This window comes from Scyliorhinus torazame, chromosome 4 (genome assembly GCF_047496885.1).
Source record: "Scyliorhinus torazame isolate Kashiwa2021f chromosome 4, sScyTor2.1, whole genome shotgun sequence".
Taxonomy (NCBI): Eukaryota; Metazoa; Chordata; class Chondrichthyes; order Carcharhiniformes; family Scyliorhinidae; genus Scyliorhinus; species Scyliorhinus torazame.
Window position 1 is genome coordinate 210997575 of NC_092710.1, and position 19954 is coordinate 211017528.

The 19954-nt window shown below is 40.4% G+C and overlaps 1 protein-coding gene across 3 annotated transcripts in view; it reads left to right on the top strand.

Annotated features, from left to right (window-relative positions):
* Positions 1–19954, top strand: part of ptprk (protein tyrosine phosphatase receptor type K) — an 877717-nt gene that overhangs the window by 649416 nt on the left and 208347 nt on the right. For all 3 annotated transcript variants that reach the window (XM_072499228.1, XM_072499225.1, XM_072499226.1), the window contains exon 13: positions 3087–3123. In XM_072499228.1, coding sequence (XP_072355329.1) covers positions 3087–3123 — 37 coding nt within the window. The remainder of the gene's footprint in view (positions 1–3086; positions 3124–19954) is intronic.

Below are 19954 nucleotides of genomic sequence, written 5' to 3' on the forward strand. Positions count from 1 at the left end.
TGCCTCCCTCCAATCATCCGGTACTACTCCAGTAGAGAGTGAGGACGCAAAGATCATCGCCAATGGCGCAGCAATCTCCTCCCTCGCTTCCCGTAGTAACCTTGGGTATATCCCGTCAGGCCCAGGGGACTTATCCATCCTGGTGCTTTTAAAAATTTCCTGCTCATCCTCCTTCTTAATATCAACCTGTTTGAGTCTATTAGCCTGGTTCACACTGTTCTCATGAGCAACAAGGTCCCTCTCTCTAGTGAACACTGAAGCAAAGTATTCATTTAGGGCCTCCTCCTCAGACTCAAGGCACAAGTTCCCTCCACTATCCCTGATCGGCCCTACTCTCACTCTGATCATCCTCTTATTTCTCACATAAATGTAGAACGCCTTGGGGTTTTCCCTAATCCTTCCGCCACGGCTTTTTCATGCCCTCTTCTAGCTCTCCTCGGTCCATTTTTGAGTTCCTTCCTGACTACCTTGTAACCCTCTAGAGCCGAGTCAGATCCTTGCTTCCTCAACCTTATGTAAGCTTCCTTCTTCCTCGTGACTAGAAGCTCCACTTCTCTTGTCATCCAAGGCTCACCTTACCATTCCTTCCTCGTCTCAGTGGGACAAAACCATTCAGCACTCGCAGCAAGTGCTCCTTAAACAATCCCCACATTACTGGTGTGCATTTCCCCAAGAACAATTGTTCCAGCTTTATGCTCCTCAGCTCCTGTCTAATAGCAGTATAGCTCCCCCTCCCCCAATTAAATACCTCACCATATGGTGTGTTCCTATCCCTCTCCATGACTATGGTAAAGGTCAAGAAGTTGTGGTCACTGTCACCGAAATGCTCTCCCACCGAGACATCTGATACCTGGCCTGGTTTGTGGCCTCCCCCTTAGTTGGCCTACCTACATATTGAGTTAGGAATCCTTCCTGTACACACCTGACAAAATCTGCTCCATCAAAAGCATTTGCACTAAGGAAGATCCAGTCAATATTGGGGAAGTTGAGGTCACCCATGACAACAACTCTGTTACTTCTGCACTTTTCCAAGATCTGCCGTCCAATCTGTTCCTCTATCTCTCTGCTGCTATTGGGGGGTCTATAGAAAAGTCCCAATAAAGTGACTGTTCCTTTCTTGTTTCTGACTTCCACCCATACTGCCTCAGTAGACAAACCCTCCTTAACTACCCCCTTTTCTGCAGCTGTGGTGAACTCCCTAATTAACAGAGCCACTCCCTTTCCTCTTTTACCTCCCTCCCTGTTCTTCTGAAAACATCTAAACCTCGGAATATCTATTAACCATTCCTGCCCCTGTGAAATCCATGTCTCTGTAATGGCCACAACATCGTAGTTCCAAGTACTGATCCATGCTCTTAAGTTCATCTCCCTTATTCCTGACACTCCTTGCATTGAAACAGACACACTTAAACCCATTCCACTGAGTGTTCAGCTGCACTCGCTCTCTGTTCCTTGCCTCACTTGCACGTGGCACCGGTAGGAATCCTGAGATCACTACTCTGCTTGTCCTGCTCTTCAGCTTCCAACCTAACTCCCTAAAAACACTTTTTCTCAGTTCTCTGCAAATTTTGTGCCTTTTGAAAAAAAAACTCTTCCTCTCCATCGCTGTTACTGGTACCAATGGGTTTCATTGGGATTTCCATTACTAAATTGCTTGGAAGAAAATGAGGGGAATCAATGAAGGGATGTCAGAGAGACCAGAGACCACAATAAATGCTTTGTGCCCACCAATCAATTCCTTTGCACACGATTTTCAGAAAAAGATAGCTGTCTCTCACTTGGAAGATAATTAATGCATGCAACCGCCCCTCTACCCAAGGAAACCCGGAACAGCAGACCTGACATCTACTATTAAGAAATGTGAATGTCTGTCTGATAATGTTGGATAAATACCCCAAACAAGTTATGCTTTCAATGTCACTGTATGAAAGAAAATATGCCAGGACGATAGACACACAATGGTCTGATCGACTACACCTGCTGTAAAGCCATTAACCCCCTCCCATGTTGAGAATATCTTGCAGTACCCAGATTTGCACAGGGCCAGCACTGTGCTACCTGTTGCAAGAACAGCCACAGGTACAAGACCACATAGGACTGCAGCATTCAGTGATTAGAATGATCAACAGTGGCCTGAAAACTTGCTGTACTTCCCTCATGCAATGCTGATCAATTTAGGTAATAATATGGAATGGTATGAAGAGTCATGTCCTTCTGCTTCCTTTTATTCTTTCATGGGATCTGTGAATCACTGCCAAGGCCAGCATTTGTTTCTCATCCCTAATTACCCTTGAAAAGGTGTTGGTGTACAGCGGCAGCAATTATAAAATGGAGATTGGGTGCTAGTCTGTTCCTTTTTGTGGTGTTGGGTGCTCTGGTGCACAGATGAGCCAACGCAGTTGTATGTGGTACAACTCTATTTTATTTTAACTCTTATAATACAGTTCGTTCTGGATACTCTGCACGTGCTGTCTCCCTGAGTGTTTCGTGTAGTAGGTCTGTCCTGGTCCTCCTCTGCAGCTAATACTGACCACCGGGGGTCGTGTCTGTGCTTTTATATCTTTCTGTCATTGGTTGTGGTGTTGTGTGTTCTGATTTGTCTGTTGGTGTGTCTATCATGATGTGTGTGTTTGAATATCATGACACTTTTGACATTAGATTTAATGGTTGCAAAATGGGTTTTGTTCCTCCCTTTTTTGCCTATCACTCATTCTTGCTTGCTGCTCATTCATCTCCTGCTTCCTCAACCTTCCTCAAAGGTTACAAATATGTTTGTGTAACTGTTAAGGCTTCCAAGGATTATTCAAATTTTCATTCTCCTATTATGAGAGTCTCCTATAGCTGGTTATAGCTCCTTAAATTTGACACCAAACAATTTTCTACTTTCATTTTTGTACACAATCAAATATGTATCTGAAACTATGCAAATAAACTGACCTGGGAAAATTGGGTTCAATGTTTTTTTTTAATGAAGAGATAGTAAACCCTTGCATTGTGAAATCCTTTTTTCCTTCTATCTTTGCCTGAAATGTACTTTCTTCGTAAATAATGATTATACTAAGGTCGTCTAATTTTTGTATTTACAGGAGACAAAAACACAGTGTGTGAGGATTGCAACAAAAGGTAGGAACAGTCATTTCATAAAAGAGAAAAAACACTGCCTCCTTGAATGCGAAAACTTTAGAACAGTATATTTACTGGTACAAATAGCACTGTCAGAAAATAATTCTGACTCATTAATACTTATCTTTTAATGGGAGTGTGCTTCGGTCCTGTTTCTGTCAACCTGAAAGATATTGTGCACTGGCAGCCTGGATTTTAGCAGAAATCAAGAGCAGATTACTTTGTATTATTTGCACTATAAACCATTTTTGTCATCGAACAGCTGGTGTATTAATAGTGAAAAGCAGATTGAAGGTTTTATTGCAAAAGCTTCTATTCCTGCCTCGACATTTATCTAATGTGTGCAACAAATGTGGGGAGATTTTGTTGGTATCACTAATGAATAAAACTTGCATTAAGTATGTATGTGGTAGTTATCCCAGGAAAGGTTCTTAAATCTCACTGGGATTTAATTTTACATTTTAATGCTGCTTTTATGTACTTATTTATCAAAGGCCCCCAAATTGCTTACTGTTGTAAGCTGGTTTAAATGTACAGCCAGATACTTCATTTTTTATATACTTTTTTAAAAAATCACTTGAACAAATTGAAGCCAATATACTGTGAATATGCCAATACAAAATTTGGTAAATTCCAGATCTCAGCAACTTTTATTCACTGCTCCAGTCAGAACAAATCAAAATAATTAACTTTATGTACGCAATTATCTTGTCTGCGCTTTGATTTGGGTAAGGTCTTGATTTTCCATGTTTATTTGATCTTTGATGATGTGGGAAGCTTACATTTTAATGCATAATTTTACTTCTGCTTCTTCAATGTAAATGTTGTACAGGGCGTAAAGCCAATTATACCGAGCAGCATAAATGCATTCATGGCTTACCGACCCTGGCAATCTGGGAGCCATTGTCCTCCAAGCTTTATTTTTGTTGCAATTGCTGGAGCACTGCTTACAAATATCCAACATATTTTACCCTTGACGTTAAAGGGGCATTGTCACCTTGCAAGAAGGTTTTGCAAGACAATTGTCCTCTGTTTATAAACAGAATGACATCATCACATCTCTTCAGAAAATGGGCTCATTAAATTTGCCTTCATTTTATTATCATGAGAATTCTGTTTCTACACAACCTTGGATCATCATGGCTTTCTTATGGTGCAGGATACACTTGCCATTGCAGGAATTAAGTTTACCAACGGTGGCACAGTTGTTAGCACTGCTGCCTCACAGCACCAGGGTCCCAGGTTCAATTCCGGCCTCGGGTTACTGTCTGTGTAGAGTCTGTGTGGAGTTTGCACTTTCTCGCCATGTGTGTGTGGGTTTCCTCTGGGTGCTTCGGTTTCCTCCCACCGTCCAAAGACATGCAGGTCAGTGGATTGGCCATGCTAAATTGCCCTTAGTGCCCAAAAGGTTAGGTGGAGGTTTAGGCTTAAAGAGGGTGCTCTTTCCAAGGGCTGGTGCACTCAGTGAGCCGAATGGCCTCCTTCTGCACTATAAATTCTATGAAATTAATTTTCATCAAGACTTAATACTCTCTTTAAAGGAAGCTTGTGAATAGTTTAATTTATATGTTAGAGTTACTAAAGATCAGGGGTTCTCAAACATGGAAGATTCCCTTCTTCCCTGTGCTTTGAAAGAATATGTGGTGCATCTCCAGATGTTGCTCGGTCAGTTATTAATAGCTCAAATGTCTGAAAATTATCCTTCAAACAGATAATAATTATTGAATGACATATCAGCTATATTAGAGGTCAGGGCAAAAGAATGAAAATCTAACTGAGCCTCTCAGTCTCTCACAATATGTAGTAACATAGGAAGTAAAACTTTTATTAATTGAAGTTTAACAGGACAAAATGTTTTCACTTGATTGGCGAAGGCCATCAGTAATGATCACCAAATCAAAAGACATTAAATAAACTGTGAAGAATAATTACCAAGGGTTGACTTTCAGCTTTGGGTGCAATGGGTGTCAAAATACATTTGAAATTATGCTGGTGAGATGACACTTCAAGTTTCTACTAAAATTCATCTGCGGAATCATGAAGCTAAAAGCCTGGATTTTGCAGTCAGTCTCAAATGAACAACACCAACATTAATTACACTGAGACTTGCCCACAGATTTTCTGTTAGCTTTTGCACTGTTACTTGTGGTAATTTAAGAAGCAAAACATTGTGGTATAATCTACAGGGGGATCTGTGACCTGTGTGAACAGGGCAAGAAATGGTGTGTCTCCTGAACACGGGAGGCTGTGGCATAGTGGTATTGTCACTGGACTAGTAATCCATAGACCCACGATGATGATCTGGAGACCCGTGTTCGAATCCCAACATGACAGATGATGGAATTTAAACTCAACAAACCATGAAACCATTGTCGATTGTCGTAAAAACCCATCTGGTTCACTAATGTCCTTTAGGGAAGGAAATCTGCCATCCTAACCTGGCCTGGCCTACATGTGACCCACAGCAATGTGGTTGACTCTTAACTGCCCCCATAAGGACAGTTAGGGATGGACATTAAATGCTGGCTCAGTCTGCGTTGCCCACGTCCCTTGAACAAGCAAAAAAAAAAATCAAATTTAAGAGCCCTTATCGAGGCAATGGGTTAAACAAAAAATTGTGAATTCCAATGTACAGAAATCAAAAGAGCGAGGAAAAGAAAGATGGGATTAAGGGAGATAATATGGAAAGAAAGGATGTGATTCTCTGGCCGCGTTGCGCTCGTGCGAGAGCACAACGCAGCTGGAGAATCTTGGGAGACCCTTCCGCGGGCTTCCCGGCAGCCTCCGCGACTTGCGATTCACAACTCTGTCGAAAAGGGGCGGGGACAAACAATGCTCGCGGAAGTAAACCAACTTAAGGCCTCATTACCTGGGATTTACCACCCTCCCCAGGGAGGCTGCAGCCGGTTCAGTGTTGGTTCACAAGAATCTGGACTAGGCGGAACAACATCCGAGGGGTCTCTCAGGCCATTGGAGACCGCTTGATGTCAGGATCAGTGCATGGTGGCTCACTGGCCCTGCCCCTGGAATCTGAGCACCCTGACCCAAGTGACACTGCCAAGCTTTGGAGCACTGCCAGGGTGCCAGTGCAAGGGTGCCCGGGTGGTACTGCAAAAGGTCAGGGCCTGAAGAGGGCCATGCCTATGAAAGGAGGGTGGAGGGGTGCCTTTGAAGGGTGGGGGTGTGCAGGGCAGCTTATTAGGAGCCTCTGGGAGGTTGGTGGGTTGACGGGTTGCGGTCCTAGAAGGGAGAGGGTGCAGAAAGCGGGCTTGGGTTAGGCTGGAGATGGGGCCCCCCAGGGACCCCATGGTGTGGTTTTCTCACTTGGTTGATGCCACGTGTGAGGAGGGTGGCATTATCCATGGGCAGGAGGGGGTGCAGGGGACCCACAAACTCATTGGAGATGGGCCCCCTTTCAAAGTGTCATTGAATACTTGTGGGGAAATCGAAATCCGCAGCAAATTAACTTACACATTTTGGGGAAGAATCGCGCCCAAAGGAAAAATTTTAAAGTACAATTTTTTTAATTTCCAGCAATATTTAATATGAGAAGGAATGAGTCTCCACACATTTAAAAAGTAGAATTTAAATTTCAGAGAAGCTGTGAATAATATTCTTTATTATTGTCATAAGTAGGCTTACATTAATTCTGCAATGACGTTACTGTGAAAATCCCCTATTCGCTACACTCCGACGTCTGTTCGGGTACACCGATGGAGAATTCAGAATTTCCAATTTACCTAACAAACACGTCTTTCGGGACTTGTGGGAGGAAACAGGAGCACCCAGAGGAAACCCACGTAGACATGGGCAGAACGTGCAGACTCCGCATAGATAGTGACCCAAGCGGGAATCAAACCTAGGGCCCTGGCGCTGTGGAGCAACAGAGCTAACTACTGTGCTACCGTGCCACCCATGATGGAAAGCCATCATACCATTTAAACATTCATTTGCCCTCGAATGGACAAGTCCTAGCCTTTCCTGGCATGTTCAGTTGGTATCCAATGGTTGTCTTCAAATCACTTTGATTGCATGCATTTGGATGTTGAGTCTCTCGAGGTGCTATTAGACAAAAGCTTCTTAAGGAGAAGACAACTTGGGCAGCATTTTCCGATTTCTGTGTTTCACTGCATATTTGAAGGTGCCAGAACTTGCTATCCAGTTCACTCAAAATAATAGTGAGCACCAGTAGCCTCCCTATTATTTCTCCCACAAAATCTGGGCTGAAACTTCTCATGAACCAATGCAATCAGGCAGTGTTAAAGAATGCAATTTTTCCTTTTACATTTTTTCAATTGAGAAGTGTTCCTTGATGAATTTGAGAGGGGAAACCTGTCGCAGTTTTATTAGTACAGCTCAAAATTACTTGATCAGCAAAAAAAGCATTTTTAATATCTGTTGAGTCCTCTACTTTTTGAGTTACATGATTTGAAATCACTGAAAATGACTTTATGAACCATTATAATTAACTTGAGCCTCTATTAGGGGCTGGTTTAGCACACTGTGCTAAATATCTGGCTTTTAAAGCAGACCAAGGCAGGCCAGCAGCACGGTTCAATTCCCGTACCAGCCTCCCCGAACAGGCGCCGGAATGTGGCGACTAGGGGTTTTTCACAGTAACTTCATTTGAAGCCTACTTGTGAAAATAAGCAATTTTCATTTCATTTCATTCATTTTCATTTCATTCAATTACAAAATAATAATTACTTCCAAACATCAGGACAGGAGGGAGGAGAGATTTGTTTTGTTGGTGTATTCTGGTCAGTTGCTTAGTAAGTTAATTGTTTTTTGATTTGAAGCAAACTTTTAAAATGTGCCTCCTGCTAATGCCTGGGCACTGAAGAAAATCAGCAACATTTGAAGAGCTTCCCAAATTAGCACAATCAGTGGAACCTAAAAAGTCCAACCAAGTAACATGGCCAGTTTTCAAAAATATATTTTTATTGAAAACCTTTTTCATTATAACAAAATAACATAATTACATAACATAAAACAGATGCTTCAAGTTACAATGTGAAAAGAGCAACCAAAAACACAACCAATCTTAACCCCCAACGTTAAACTAAAACCCCCTTAACAATTGGAAAAAGGAAATGAATGGCTGCCATCTTAGGTAGACATTCTGCCAAACCCCTCACGATCTACTTGACCTTCCCCAAATGCAGGAACTGATGAAGTCACCCAACCAAACCGAGGCACTGGGCAGAGTAGGAGACCTCCACCTAAGCAGAACTTGTCTCTGGGATATTAACGAGGCATAGGTGAGGACATCCACCTTCATCCCCCGTCTGCAGTATCGGTGAGTCCGATACCCCAAAAATGATCACCAGCGGACAAGGCTCCAATTCGATATTAAGAATCTCTGACATGGTGTTGAAGAAGGATATCCAAAAGCTTAATAACTTGGGACACTACCAAAACATGTGTATGATTAGTTGATCCCCGAGAACATCGCTCACACCTGTCATCGTCCCCCGAAATAAAAACAATCATCCTCGCCTTTGACAAATGAGTCCTATGCACCATCACGGACTGGAGCAAAGTAAGCCGAGTGAAAGAGGACATGGAATTGACCCTGTGAAGAGCTTCGCACCACACCACCTGATTCAGAATAGGAGCCAATTCACCATCCCATTTCACCTTCACTTCATTCAACAGAGCCGACACTGCTAATAGGATCTGGCTGTAGGTACCCGAAGTACAGCCCCCCCCCCCCCAACCAGACCCAGCCAAAGATAAAATCCTTTCCAACAGGGAGAGCGATGGTGCCAAGGGAGAAGAAGGGAAAGCCTTCCACAAGAAAATCACAAATCTGTAAATATCTAAACAAATTGGTCCCAGCGAGTTTAAGTTTTTCTGACAGATCTACAAAGCTGACAAATCTTCCTTCCACAAACAGGTCCTGGATGCTCTCCAAACCCTTACCCTCCCATGACCTAAGCATTGAGTCTAAGCTGCTGGCACAAAGAGATGATTACAGCAGATAAGGGCCAGTGACATGGAGCCAAGTGCTGAACTACTTACAGATTCTCAGGCTGGACACTACTAGCAAATCTAGCAGGAGAGAACGGAAGTGAGGCAGTTACTAAAGCACCCAAACTAGAGCCCCCACAAGAACTGGCCTCCATTTGGCCCCATACGGAATTCAGATCATTAAGCCACCCCAGAACTTTCTCAATATTAACAGTCCAATAATAAAATGACAAAAACATGGCCGGTCTTGTATGTAGGACCTAATTTATGCTAATGGGATCTTGAACCAGCACAAAGAACAAAGAAATGTACAGCACAGGAACAAACCCTTCGGCCCTCCAAGCCTGTGCCGATCATGATGCCCTCACTAAAAACAAAACCTTCTGCCCTTACTCGGTCAGTATCCCTCTATTTCCTCATGTACCTAACCATATGCCTCTTAAATGTTGCTAATGTGCCTGCTTCCACCACATTCTCTGGCAGCGTATTCCAGGCACCCAATCTCTGTGTGAAAAACGTACCAAGCACATCTCCGTTAAACATTCCCCCTCTCACCTTGAACCTGTGCCCCATTGAAATTGACACTTCCACTCTTGGAAAAAGCCTCTGACTATTCGACCCTTGGAAAAAGCCTCTGACAATCCACCCTGTCTATGCCTCTCATAATTTTGTAGACATCTGTCAGGTCTCCCCTCCGCCTCCATCTTTCCAGTGAAAACAATCCTAGTTCATTCAACCTTTCCTCATAGTGAACCCCCCCTGAGGCCGGGCAACATCCTGGAGAACCTTCTTTGCACTCTCTCCAAAGCTTCGAGTTCCTTCTGATAATGTGGTGATGAGAACTGCAAGCAATACTCCAAATGCGGCCTAACCAAGATTTTATACAGCTGTAACATGATTTCCCAATCTTTAGCTTTGGTTTGGCCTATTTCACCTCGATTGCACTCCAATGACTAACAGAAACTTGACACCCAGATATTTACTTTGAATTATATGGAAATTCATTGTTAAACTTCATGTTTCTGGATTCGTTACATTTAATGTCAGTGAAGCTTTATTATGGATTAAATCCTGATGTACGGTTGTGCTCAATTTTGAAATTTTGTAAAGTCAGAAATATATTTGATAGCTCTTTGTAAATGTACAAGAAATTTAAGTTTCAAAAAACCACAATTCAACAAATGCTCATTAGTACATGTTTGCATTGCACCTATTCAAATCCACTATGGTACAATCTACCAAAGGATAAATACATTTTAGTTTGTAGTATAAGTAAGTATGGATCAGCCATTTAACTTTAGATTTTTAAGTACTGAAAATCTGTTGTATATGTCTGTCCCAATGTATGCAGGTTAGGGCTGGATAAGTTGCTAAGTAATAATTTTGAATCTTCATTGGTGGCACTCTTTCACATTCACATTGTTTTGATTTAAAACCCTTTCAAAAAATGTTCATATAAAAATGTATCGCTGGTTTCTGCTTGTTCTTGTTTCAAAACTTTACACATTGAACTTTCTCCAAACACTATTAACTTGTGCTGTTAAATCTAAAATCAATTTAAAATTAATGTGCAATCCAAAATTATCAATTAACTTTATAATATAAGACCAAAATTAATTTCAAATGCATAGTCATGCAGTTGTGAGTACGTTGAATACTTGAATTGCTGATGGCTAAAGATGACATTGGAAAAGATAATTGAAATTATTTTCACACAAACTAAAAATCCAGACTTGTGCAGTAAGTAGTACTAATTTATTTTTCTTACCTGTTGAAGGTGAAGTTTTGTTTGATGCCAAAATATTTTTTGCTTTGCTAAATAGGACTCAAGTGTTGCCTTGAAAATAAATTGAAGCATAAAACCCTGAATGCGGCCAGGCTTCAAAGTAATCAGTCAATCCACACAGAATTATGTCACCAAAGGTGTGGGTGTACCTATTATTTAAACACGGGATGGAAAGGATGAGAAAGGAGAAAAAACCCTCTTCTTTCCTTCTGCATGAATGTGAATGTGCCTCTGTTTGAGAACCACTGCTGTAGATTAATCTTTGTCAGTTTAATTAAGGAATCACAAGGAGGGAACTTGTTCCCTTATGCATGCTATCTCCCTTTGCCTAGCTGCACTGTTAGTGACTCAGCTTACAGCTCCATACATATTCACCACCCAAACTTCTGCTAGTAAAGGTGCTGGCGAAGATCAACTAACAGGTCAGAGATCAAAAGCTCTTCCCACCTGAAATTGCTATACCTTCCCTGATCATTAGTGCATTTATTGCTTTCTTTCATCAAACTATTTCTGCACAATGCTATACATGTGTGATCAGTTTATTTGCCTTGACTGTATCTAGGTCAGAGTTCATCTTCCATTTTCATAGCCAAGTAGGCTTGTGCTCTGCATGTGTTGTTCTATAAGTATAAATGTGTGTGTGTGTGTGTATATATATATATATATATATATATCACATACATATATATATATATATATATATATATATATATAAATATTTTGATAAGCGATATAATATATATATATATATATATATACATATATACATACACACACACACATATATGTGTGTGTATGTATATATATATATATATATTATACCTCTTATCAAAATATTTATTGGACTTGACCTGTGATGATTTCCACTGCTTAGTTTGATTTCTACATTTCATTTTCATGTGTCTAAAGATATCAGTAGTACTGTTACATCTTGTAGACCGAGAACAAAGTAAATTCAATCTCACGTAGCAAAAAATCCACAATGAGGTTTGTGCTTGTTGAATATATCTGGGACAAATATAAAGAAAAGATGTATGCTCTTAGGAGTATCTGAATGAAAGGGTTGATCTTTACAAATTACATTTCTAATGATTTGCAAACTAATCTTAAAAAAATTATACATTACTGAACTATTCTTTTTATTATTTCCACGAGTACATAGTACAATTGCAGAGTAAATTGTGGTTTATCAGCCCACAGCATATTGATTAGCTTTTAAAAACTAATAATTCATATGACTGATTTGCAGTAGGTGTTCTCTTATGCAACTGATGCATTTTTTACATTAAGAAAACGTAACAGGGAAAATATATATAGGACGTTTTGTGCCTTTGACAATCCTTGTTGAAAAGACCCCAAAACTTCCTGCATTAAAATAAAGCAATAGGTGATTTTTATTCAGTATTGATAAGTAAACTTTATCACCAAATTGGCTGAATTGTGCAACTGTTTTTCAACTAGTTTGATCCAAACTTCAATTTTAGTTTTGGAATATATCTCACACACATGTTATGTAACATGTTATCACATTTAATGAATATTTGGTACAGTTAAGTGCTTTTGAAATGCAGTGACTATTGTAAACACACTTGTATTCTAATCTATTGGAATCAGCAGAAAGACATAACTGCTTTCAAAAGTGATCATCTCTGATGTATATTTTTAAACCTTTTGTAATTTCAGTTTTAGATTGTATTGTAATAGGAATCATTTTCTAAAGAAGCAATTCGTAAGTATTCCAAAATGGTTTGTGTAGGACTCGGTAGTATTTGAAATGGAATGACTGCTTAAAGATATCCTCCTTATCTTCAACAAGTCTGATAGGACAGAGTTAATGAAAGTATAACAAAACACATTTGATTTTCGTCTATTGTCCTTTCCAATCATCTGGTCTCCAATTTCAAGCTGTTTACATTGACGATGCTGGTTGCCAGAAGATACTTTTCTCTCTAAGCCCAAACCAAAACAGTAAATGAGACCATTCACATAGACAGATTGGTAATACTAGAAGTGTTAATACTACAGTGATGTGTTATTTTATGTCTTTGAAATGTGTGCATTGAACTTTTCAAAATATGTCAATTAGTGCATCTCAAGATAGTTTAATCATTAAATCATTTGGATTTTATATTCTGAAGACACTTGCATAATATTTTCTTTTAAGTATGCTGGATATGTTATCTGATTGATGTCAACTTCAATTATGGTTGCATCTCCTTGCCCTCAGAACAGGACTGCGGTCTGACTGGATCGCTCAGCAAATCTGCTACTTGAAAACTATCTATGATCCTGAAAGAAAGAGATTTAAAACATGAGCAGAAATAAAGAATAAATCAGCATACAAATGTATAAATTTACAACTGAATGGGAAGATCCCAGAATGGAGCGCTGGCTCAAAAGGCCAATACTTTTACTTTTTTTTGTAAAAGGTGGAGGATCAGTCGCAGGACTGCTAACTAATTTTGACAACAAGGAAAAACTGGATTGTACCACAAAGCTCCTTTACTCTCTCCACACCCCGCCCCCCCCCCCCCCCCCCCCCGCCCCTCCACTTCACAAATACACACAAATTTAATGATTAACATGGATAAACCTCTGACAATGAGTCATCCAAATTCAAAATGTTAACTCCCTTCTCTCTCCGCAGAAGCTGTCAGACCTGCTGACAATATTTTATGTTTTTGTTTGTGGTAAGATGCACTCCTTTCTGAACCCAATTGAATGCTTGTGGATTTTTCCTCAAAATCCCCACAATGATTCTTATACCGTGAGCAACCTTGTCTCACTGAACTCCGGCTTCCGCACCAGTTATTTCAAATTCGGCTTTCAAAAGCCACACTTTAAAATCTAGGAGGTATTTATACTGATTACAGATGTTTCTTTATGCTGGAATAGATTTGGATATCCTGAATTGGTTGTGAGGGGTTGCTGGGTTATGGGTATGGGGTGGCGATGTGGGCTTAAGTCGGGTGCTCTTTCCAAGGTCCGGTGCAGACACGATGGGCCAAATGGCCTCCTTTCACACTGTAAATTCTTAAAAAAAAATCAATTGGCAAGCTTTTGCAGTCAGCACCAAAGTGAAGATGCTCACTGTTGACCTCAAAAGGTGGATGCCCATGTATGCCAGAAGTATCTGTCAGTTTCACAGTGTAATACCAGTGCACATTGACAGTTTCACCATCATCACAACTTCAAAATCTAGGCCAACATCTACAAGCCCTACAGCTAGGTCTGGGACAGGCTCCAGAGAAAATTGATGGAAAGATATGTGGCACTCTGCACAAATCTTGAAGCCAAATAATTACGCACAACAGTGACCGCAATTCCATGCCAATCAAGGTCAAATCAGTCAAAATGGCCTTGAGCATCCATTTCACAATGACATTGATCAAACGCCAAATAGAATTTGACTCACGATACAAGAAAAGTAAAGAAAATTAATTTCTCTTCATTAACCTTTCGGAAAATTAAAAGCACTGGGTTAGGAGAGTTGAAGTTGAGTTTCCCTATTGTGGGAGAACAGACGTTATTATTCTCAGTGATAGAGAAAGTGGCTGCCCTAATGGGAGGCTGAGATGAACACAGCGGGGGAGAGGTCAATTGATGCCAGAGGGGAAATGTTTTTAACGGCACAATGTCTGAGAATTATTTTCTTTTTCTCTTTACCATTGGATTGAGGTCATTTTTGACTGAATGGGGAGGTTCAATGAATAATTCTTGCACAGTGAGATGTGATGCTACAATTTAAATGACATGTACTTAACTTCCATCTTAAAAATGGAACTCTGAATTTTATTAAAAGGGTAAAAATAAATTGATATGAAAAAATCAACAGTGAAGCTGTTTATGCTTGCAAGAAAGCTAATATAGATTTGAAGTTAATTACTTTGGTTTTGCAATTACTTCTGTACCTTCAAGCGTATTCATAGTACAAAGGATGCACTGTGACTTTCCAGATCTTTGGCAAATATATCTTGATACTTGACAAAAAATAAATGTTCAGAAAAATGTGAAATGTTTCAAAGGTCAGTTCTCACCTATGAGCTGGTTTATAATTTACTATATAGTTGCAAAATAGCTTTATCATGAAATGGAACATGTGGCCTAGATATCAAATTTCTTCACTATCTGTACATTAGTACCAATTCTTCACAGTAAGGGGCACTATCTGAGCATGTGATCTAAAGTATGTATTAATGCAGATGTCCCTGTAATGGTTAGAACCAGCATATCTAATATGGTTTGTGTTATTTTAAGGCCTTATAGAATAAAATCAGAGAAACATAGAACATTTACAGCACAGAGAGGTCATTTTGGCCCATGTCTGCACTAGCTGAAAAATGAGTCACCCAGCCTAATCCTACTTTCCAGAATATGGTCCGTAGCTCTGCAAGGCCTCATGCGCTTGTATCAAAGAGATCACAGTTGTGTTGTTGTCTGGGACTCTCAATTCATTCACTTACCCACAGAAAACATGCAGCAACTCAAGAGAGCATTGCACTGTGTTATCAGGCCGGAATTCCGAAGTGAAAGGAACGATTGGTTGTGGGTGTGTGGACCCTTACCCTATCGCCAACCTTTTACTAAAACATAGGAGATTCCACTTCATCCAACATACAGCTGCCATGCAACAATAAATATTGAATCATGTGCACCGATGTCCACTTCACTGGTAGTTGCCATAAAGTATTCATTTGCAGTGTTCCACCATTATTTAAAATAATGCAGCCAGCTGCTTGTCCCGTTGAGGAACTCGAGCAAGAAGGAGAGAGCAATATATTGATGGTTCCTCTGAGGAGTGCAACAATAGCCAAATCCACAATCCCACAGGTGTCTTAACTGTGCCAGGGGTTGGGGGTGTGGTGCAGGAGAACGATTGGGAAAGCTATTGTGGTGGGTGATTTTATAGCTAGGGGAATTGACAGGTATTTCTGCAGCTGCAGACAACATTGGATTTGTGGAGCAGACTTGCAGAATATATAGTTGATCTAGTGTAATTTTATCCTTGTTAAAGTTGGTTGGATCAATATTTTTTTAAGAACTGGGTTTGAGAGGTGTTAACAGCACAGCTTGATTTTTTGTTTGTTTGGGGTATTTAAGGGAAGCAAAGTTTCATTTAAATTTGGATTACCAAATAACGATGAGGAATTTGGAGCCTCAATATAACAATCATACTTTGACCTGAATGAATTAGACTTGATGGGCCAAATGCAGGCCAACACGGCAGAATGAGTTTTATAAATTCTATCACTAGATCATGAGTGAGGCTAAATGTTTCTCACCTGTTGACAATATTGAGTTTGCTTCAAGAAGTTAGAAAACACTTCAGTAAAATTTGTCCAACCTCAGGTCGGTTTCTAATCTGAAGGGAGGACGTGTTCTGAAACACTTTAGAATAGAAACTCTGAACAATTGGTTAGCATTGCAACATTTGACTTTGATAAAAAGGACTCTTGTGCCCTTGTTTGAGGCTTCCAACTAATAAAAGCTGCCTGTTTGTGCGTTAGGGAATGACATGAGCCAGTGACCCAGATGTTACTGTTACATCTTTATGAGAAGCTCATAATTTTTATGAATTTATGTATTACTTCCACAAAACACTCCTCCTAGTGTCTGTAATCCAAGTCTATTTCAATTTAATGTTTGGATTCCAGTATGAGAATGGTACCATTGTGCCAAATCTCAAAATTTTAATGATTATTCATTTAAAAAAGAAAAACATTGGGTTCCAAACAAATTAAAACACACAGCTCCTCCGGTATTGAGTTTAATTGACATGGTTATGGTGGGGAAATAGAATTGAGTGCATGGCACTTGTTGTGAGCAGCCATTTACATCTTTGGCAAGATAGTTGTAGATGTTTTTCACCAGACAATCCCATACTGTTTATTACTGCTGGCTTACATGCATGGGGAAACTAAATAGCAACAGTGATCTATTTTAGTCAGCAAAACTGATGTTTATTCAGCATTCAACAAAGAGGAGACCCTGCAGTTTCTCTTCTCGTTGAAAGGACAAAGAAACTAATAAATGAAATTTATTGGGTTTATGTAATTTCAATCACATATTATAGTGTTGTGACAAATGCTTCTAATGATCACTCCAGGGCAAACAGTCTCCTCTCTCAGTACGGGGAAATGTGATCTTTTATACCACTGGAAACAAATGAGGACAATTTTCCATCTAATCTGATGTGTTTGTTGGGTGTCCTGGATCACAAACAGGTCACCAACACTGGAAGTGGTGCAACTCTATTTTATTATAAGGTTAACTATATTAACATACTTGAACTGTGGTTAAATGAAATACCAGCTTTAACTGTTGACCCTTGTCTAGTCCTAACCAGGTGGTGCACTCAGCACATGGTGAATGTCTGTGTTGCAGGCTGTGAGCTCTGTGCTCGGAGCTGGCTGCTACTCGAATGAGCGGGAACTCTCCTGTCCCCTGTCTTTATAGTGCGTGTGCTCTCACTGGTGATTGGCTACGGTGTTGTGTATGCTGATTGGTCCCACTGCATGTTCATCAGTGTGTGTGTGACTGCACCATGATATACTGGTGTATATTATGACAATCTACTCGCGGTCCATGGTTTTGATTCACAGGAATTCAATAGCTTTTCTCAACTACAAATATTATTCTGAATATTTTAGTTTCACCGTTAATTCTGGTGCTATGGTAGGTTAATATGGCCAGTATGCCTCTTAACTGGGTTAGCACAAAGAACAGTATAGCACAGGAACAGGCCCTTCAGCCCACCAAGCCTGCGCTGATCCAGATTCCTTATTTAGGCCTACTACTTATTGAGCAAACGACCGGTATCCCTCCATTCCCCACCCGTTCATTTGTCCATCAAGGTACATTTTAAATGTTGCTATTGTGCCTGCCTCCACCACCTCCACTGGCAACGCGTTCCAGGCACCCACAACCTTCTCATGAAAAACGTTCCTTGCACATCTCCCTCTATACTTTCCTCCTCTCACTTTGAAAATGTGCCCCCTTGTAATTGAGTCTTCCACCCTGGGAAAAGGCTTCTGACTATTCACCGTGTCTGTACCTCCCATAATTTTGTAGACCTCAAACAGGTCTCCCCTCAGCCTCCGTCTTTCCAACGAAAACAATCCAAGTTTATTCAACTTCTCCTCATAGCTAACACCTTCCAGACCAGGTAACATCCTAGTTAACCTTCTTTATACTCTCTCCAAAGCAACCATGTTCTTTTGGTAGTGTGCCAACCAAACTGCACGCAATATTCCAAATGTAGCTCAACTAAAGTTTTATACAACTGTAACATGACCTGCCAACTCTTGCACTCAATGCCCCGGCCGATGAAGATAAGCATACCTTATGCCTTCTTGACCACCTTTTCCACCTGCATTGTCACTTGCATAGAATTATAGACCTGAATGCCAAGATCCCTCTGTATGTCAATGCTCCTAAGGGTTCTGCCAATTAATATATAATTCACACCTGAATGTGATCTTCTAAAATGCATCACCTCACATTTGTCAGGATTCAACTCCATCTGCCATTTTTCTGCCCAACTTTCCAATCTATCTATATTTTGTTGTATTCTCTGACTGTCCCCTTCACTATCCTCAACTCCACCTATCTTAGTGTCATCTGCAAACTTGCTAATCAGACCATCTACATTTCCCCCCAGATCATTTATATATATATATATATATATTAGTAACAACAGTGGGTCCAGCACTGATCCCTTTGGAATACCACTAGTTACAGGCCTCCATTCTGAAAATCTCCCTTCCACAGTTACTCTCTGTCTCCTGTTGCCAAGCCAGTTCTTTATCCATCTAGCTAGCACACCACAAGTCCCATGCAACTTTATCTTTTGTACCAGTCTGCCATGAGGGACCCTGTCAGATGCCTTACTAAAGTCCATGTAGATGACAGCCACAGCCTTTCCTTCATCAATTAATTTTGTCACCTCCTCAAAAAACTCTATCAGGTTGGTAAGACATGACCTTCCTCAGACAAAACCATGTTTCCTATCACTAACAAGTCCATTTGCTTCCAAATGAGAATAAATCCTGTCCTTCCATATCTTCTCCAACAGCTTCCTTCCCTACCTCTGATGTCAGGCTCACCGGCCTATAATTACTTGAATTAGCCCTGCTTCCCTCCTTAAATAAAGGAACAACATTGGCTATTCTCCAGTCCTCTGGTCAAACATGATGCAAAGATATCTGTTCAAGCCCTCGCTATTTTAATTTAATAATCTTTATTGTCACAAGTAAGCTTACATTAACACTGTAATGAAGTTACTGTATTTCCTCTCTTACCTCCCACAGTAACCTGGAATATATTCCATCCGTCCCAGCGGACCTGTCTACCTGAAGGCATTTTAAGATATCCAACATTTCAACCTTCATTATGCTGACATGTCCTAGAGTATTCACACACCCATCCCTAACCTCAGCATCCGTCATGTCCCCCTCCTTGGTGAATACCGATGGAAAGTACTCATTAAGGATCACACCCACTTCCTCTGACTCCATAATAAATAAAAAAGAAAATTACTGCAGATGCTGGAATCTGAAACCAAAAAGAAGATGCTGAAAAATCTCAGGGTTTCTGTGGCTATGACTCATCTTTCATTCTCACTCCACAGTATAAATATTTCCCACTTTCTCTGTCTTTAGCTTTGACAAAGGGTCATTTGGACTCAAAATGTTAGCTCTTATCTCCCCCTACAAATGCTGCCAGACCTGCTGAGATTTTCCAGCATTTTCTTTTTGGTCCTCTGACTCCATGCATAACTTCCCTCTTTTGCCCTTGAATGGGCTTACTCTTTCCCTAGCTCCTTATGTATGTATAAAAGGCCTTGGGATTTCTCTTGACCCTATTTGCCAATGACATTTCATGGCCTCTTTTTGCCCTCCTAACTCCACGTTTGAGTTTGCTCCTACTTTCCCTATATTCTTCAAAAGCTTCATCTGTTTTTAGTTGCCTAGACCTTATGTATACTTCTTTTTGTCTAGGCTCACAATTTCCCCTGTCAGCCATGGTTCCCTAATCCTGCCATTCCTGTCCTTCATTTTTGCAGGGACATAC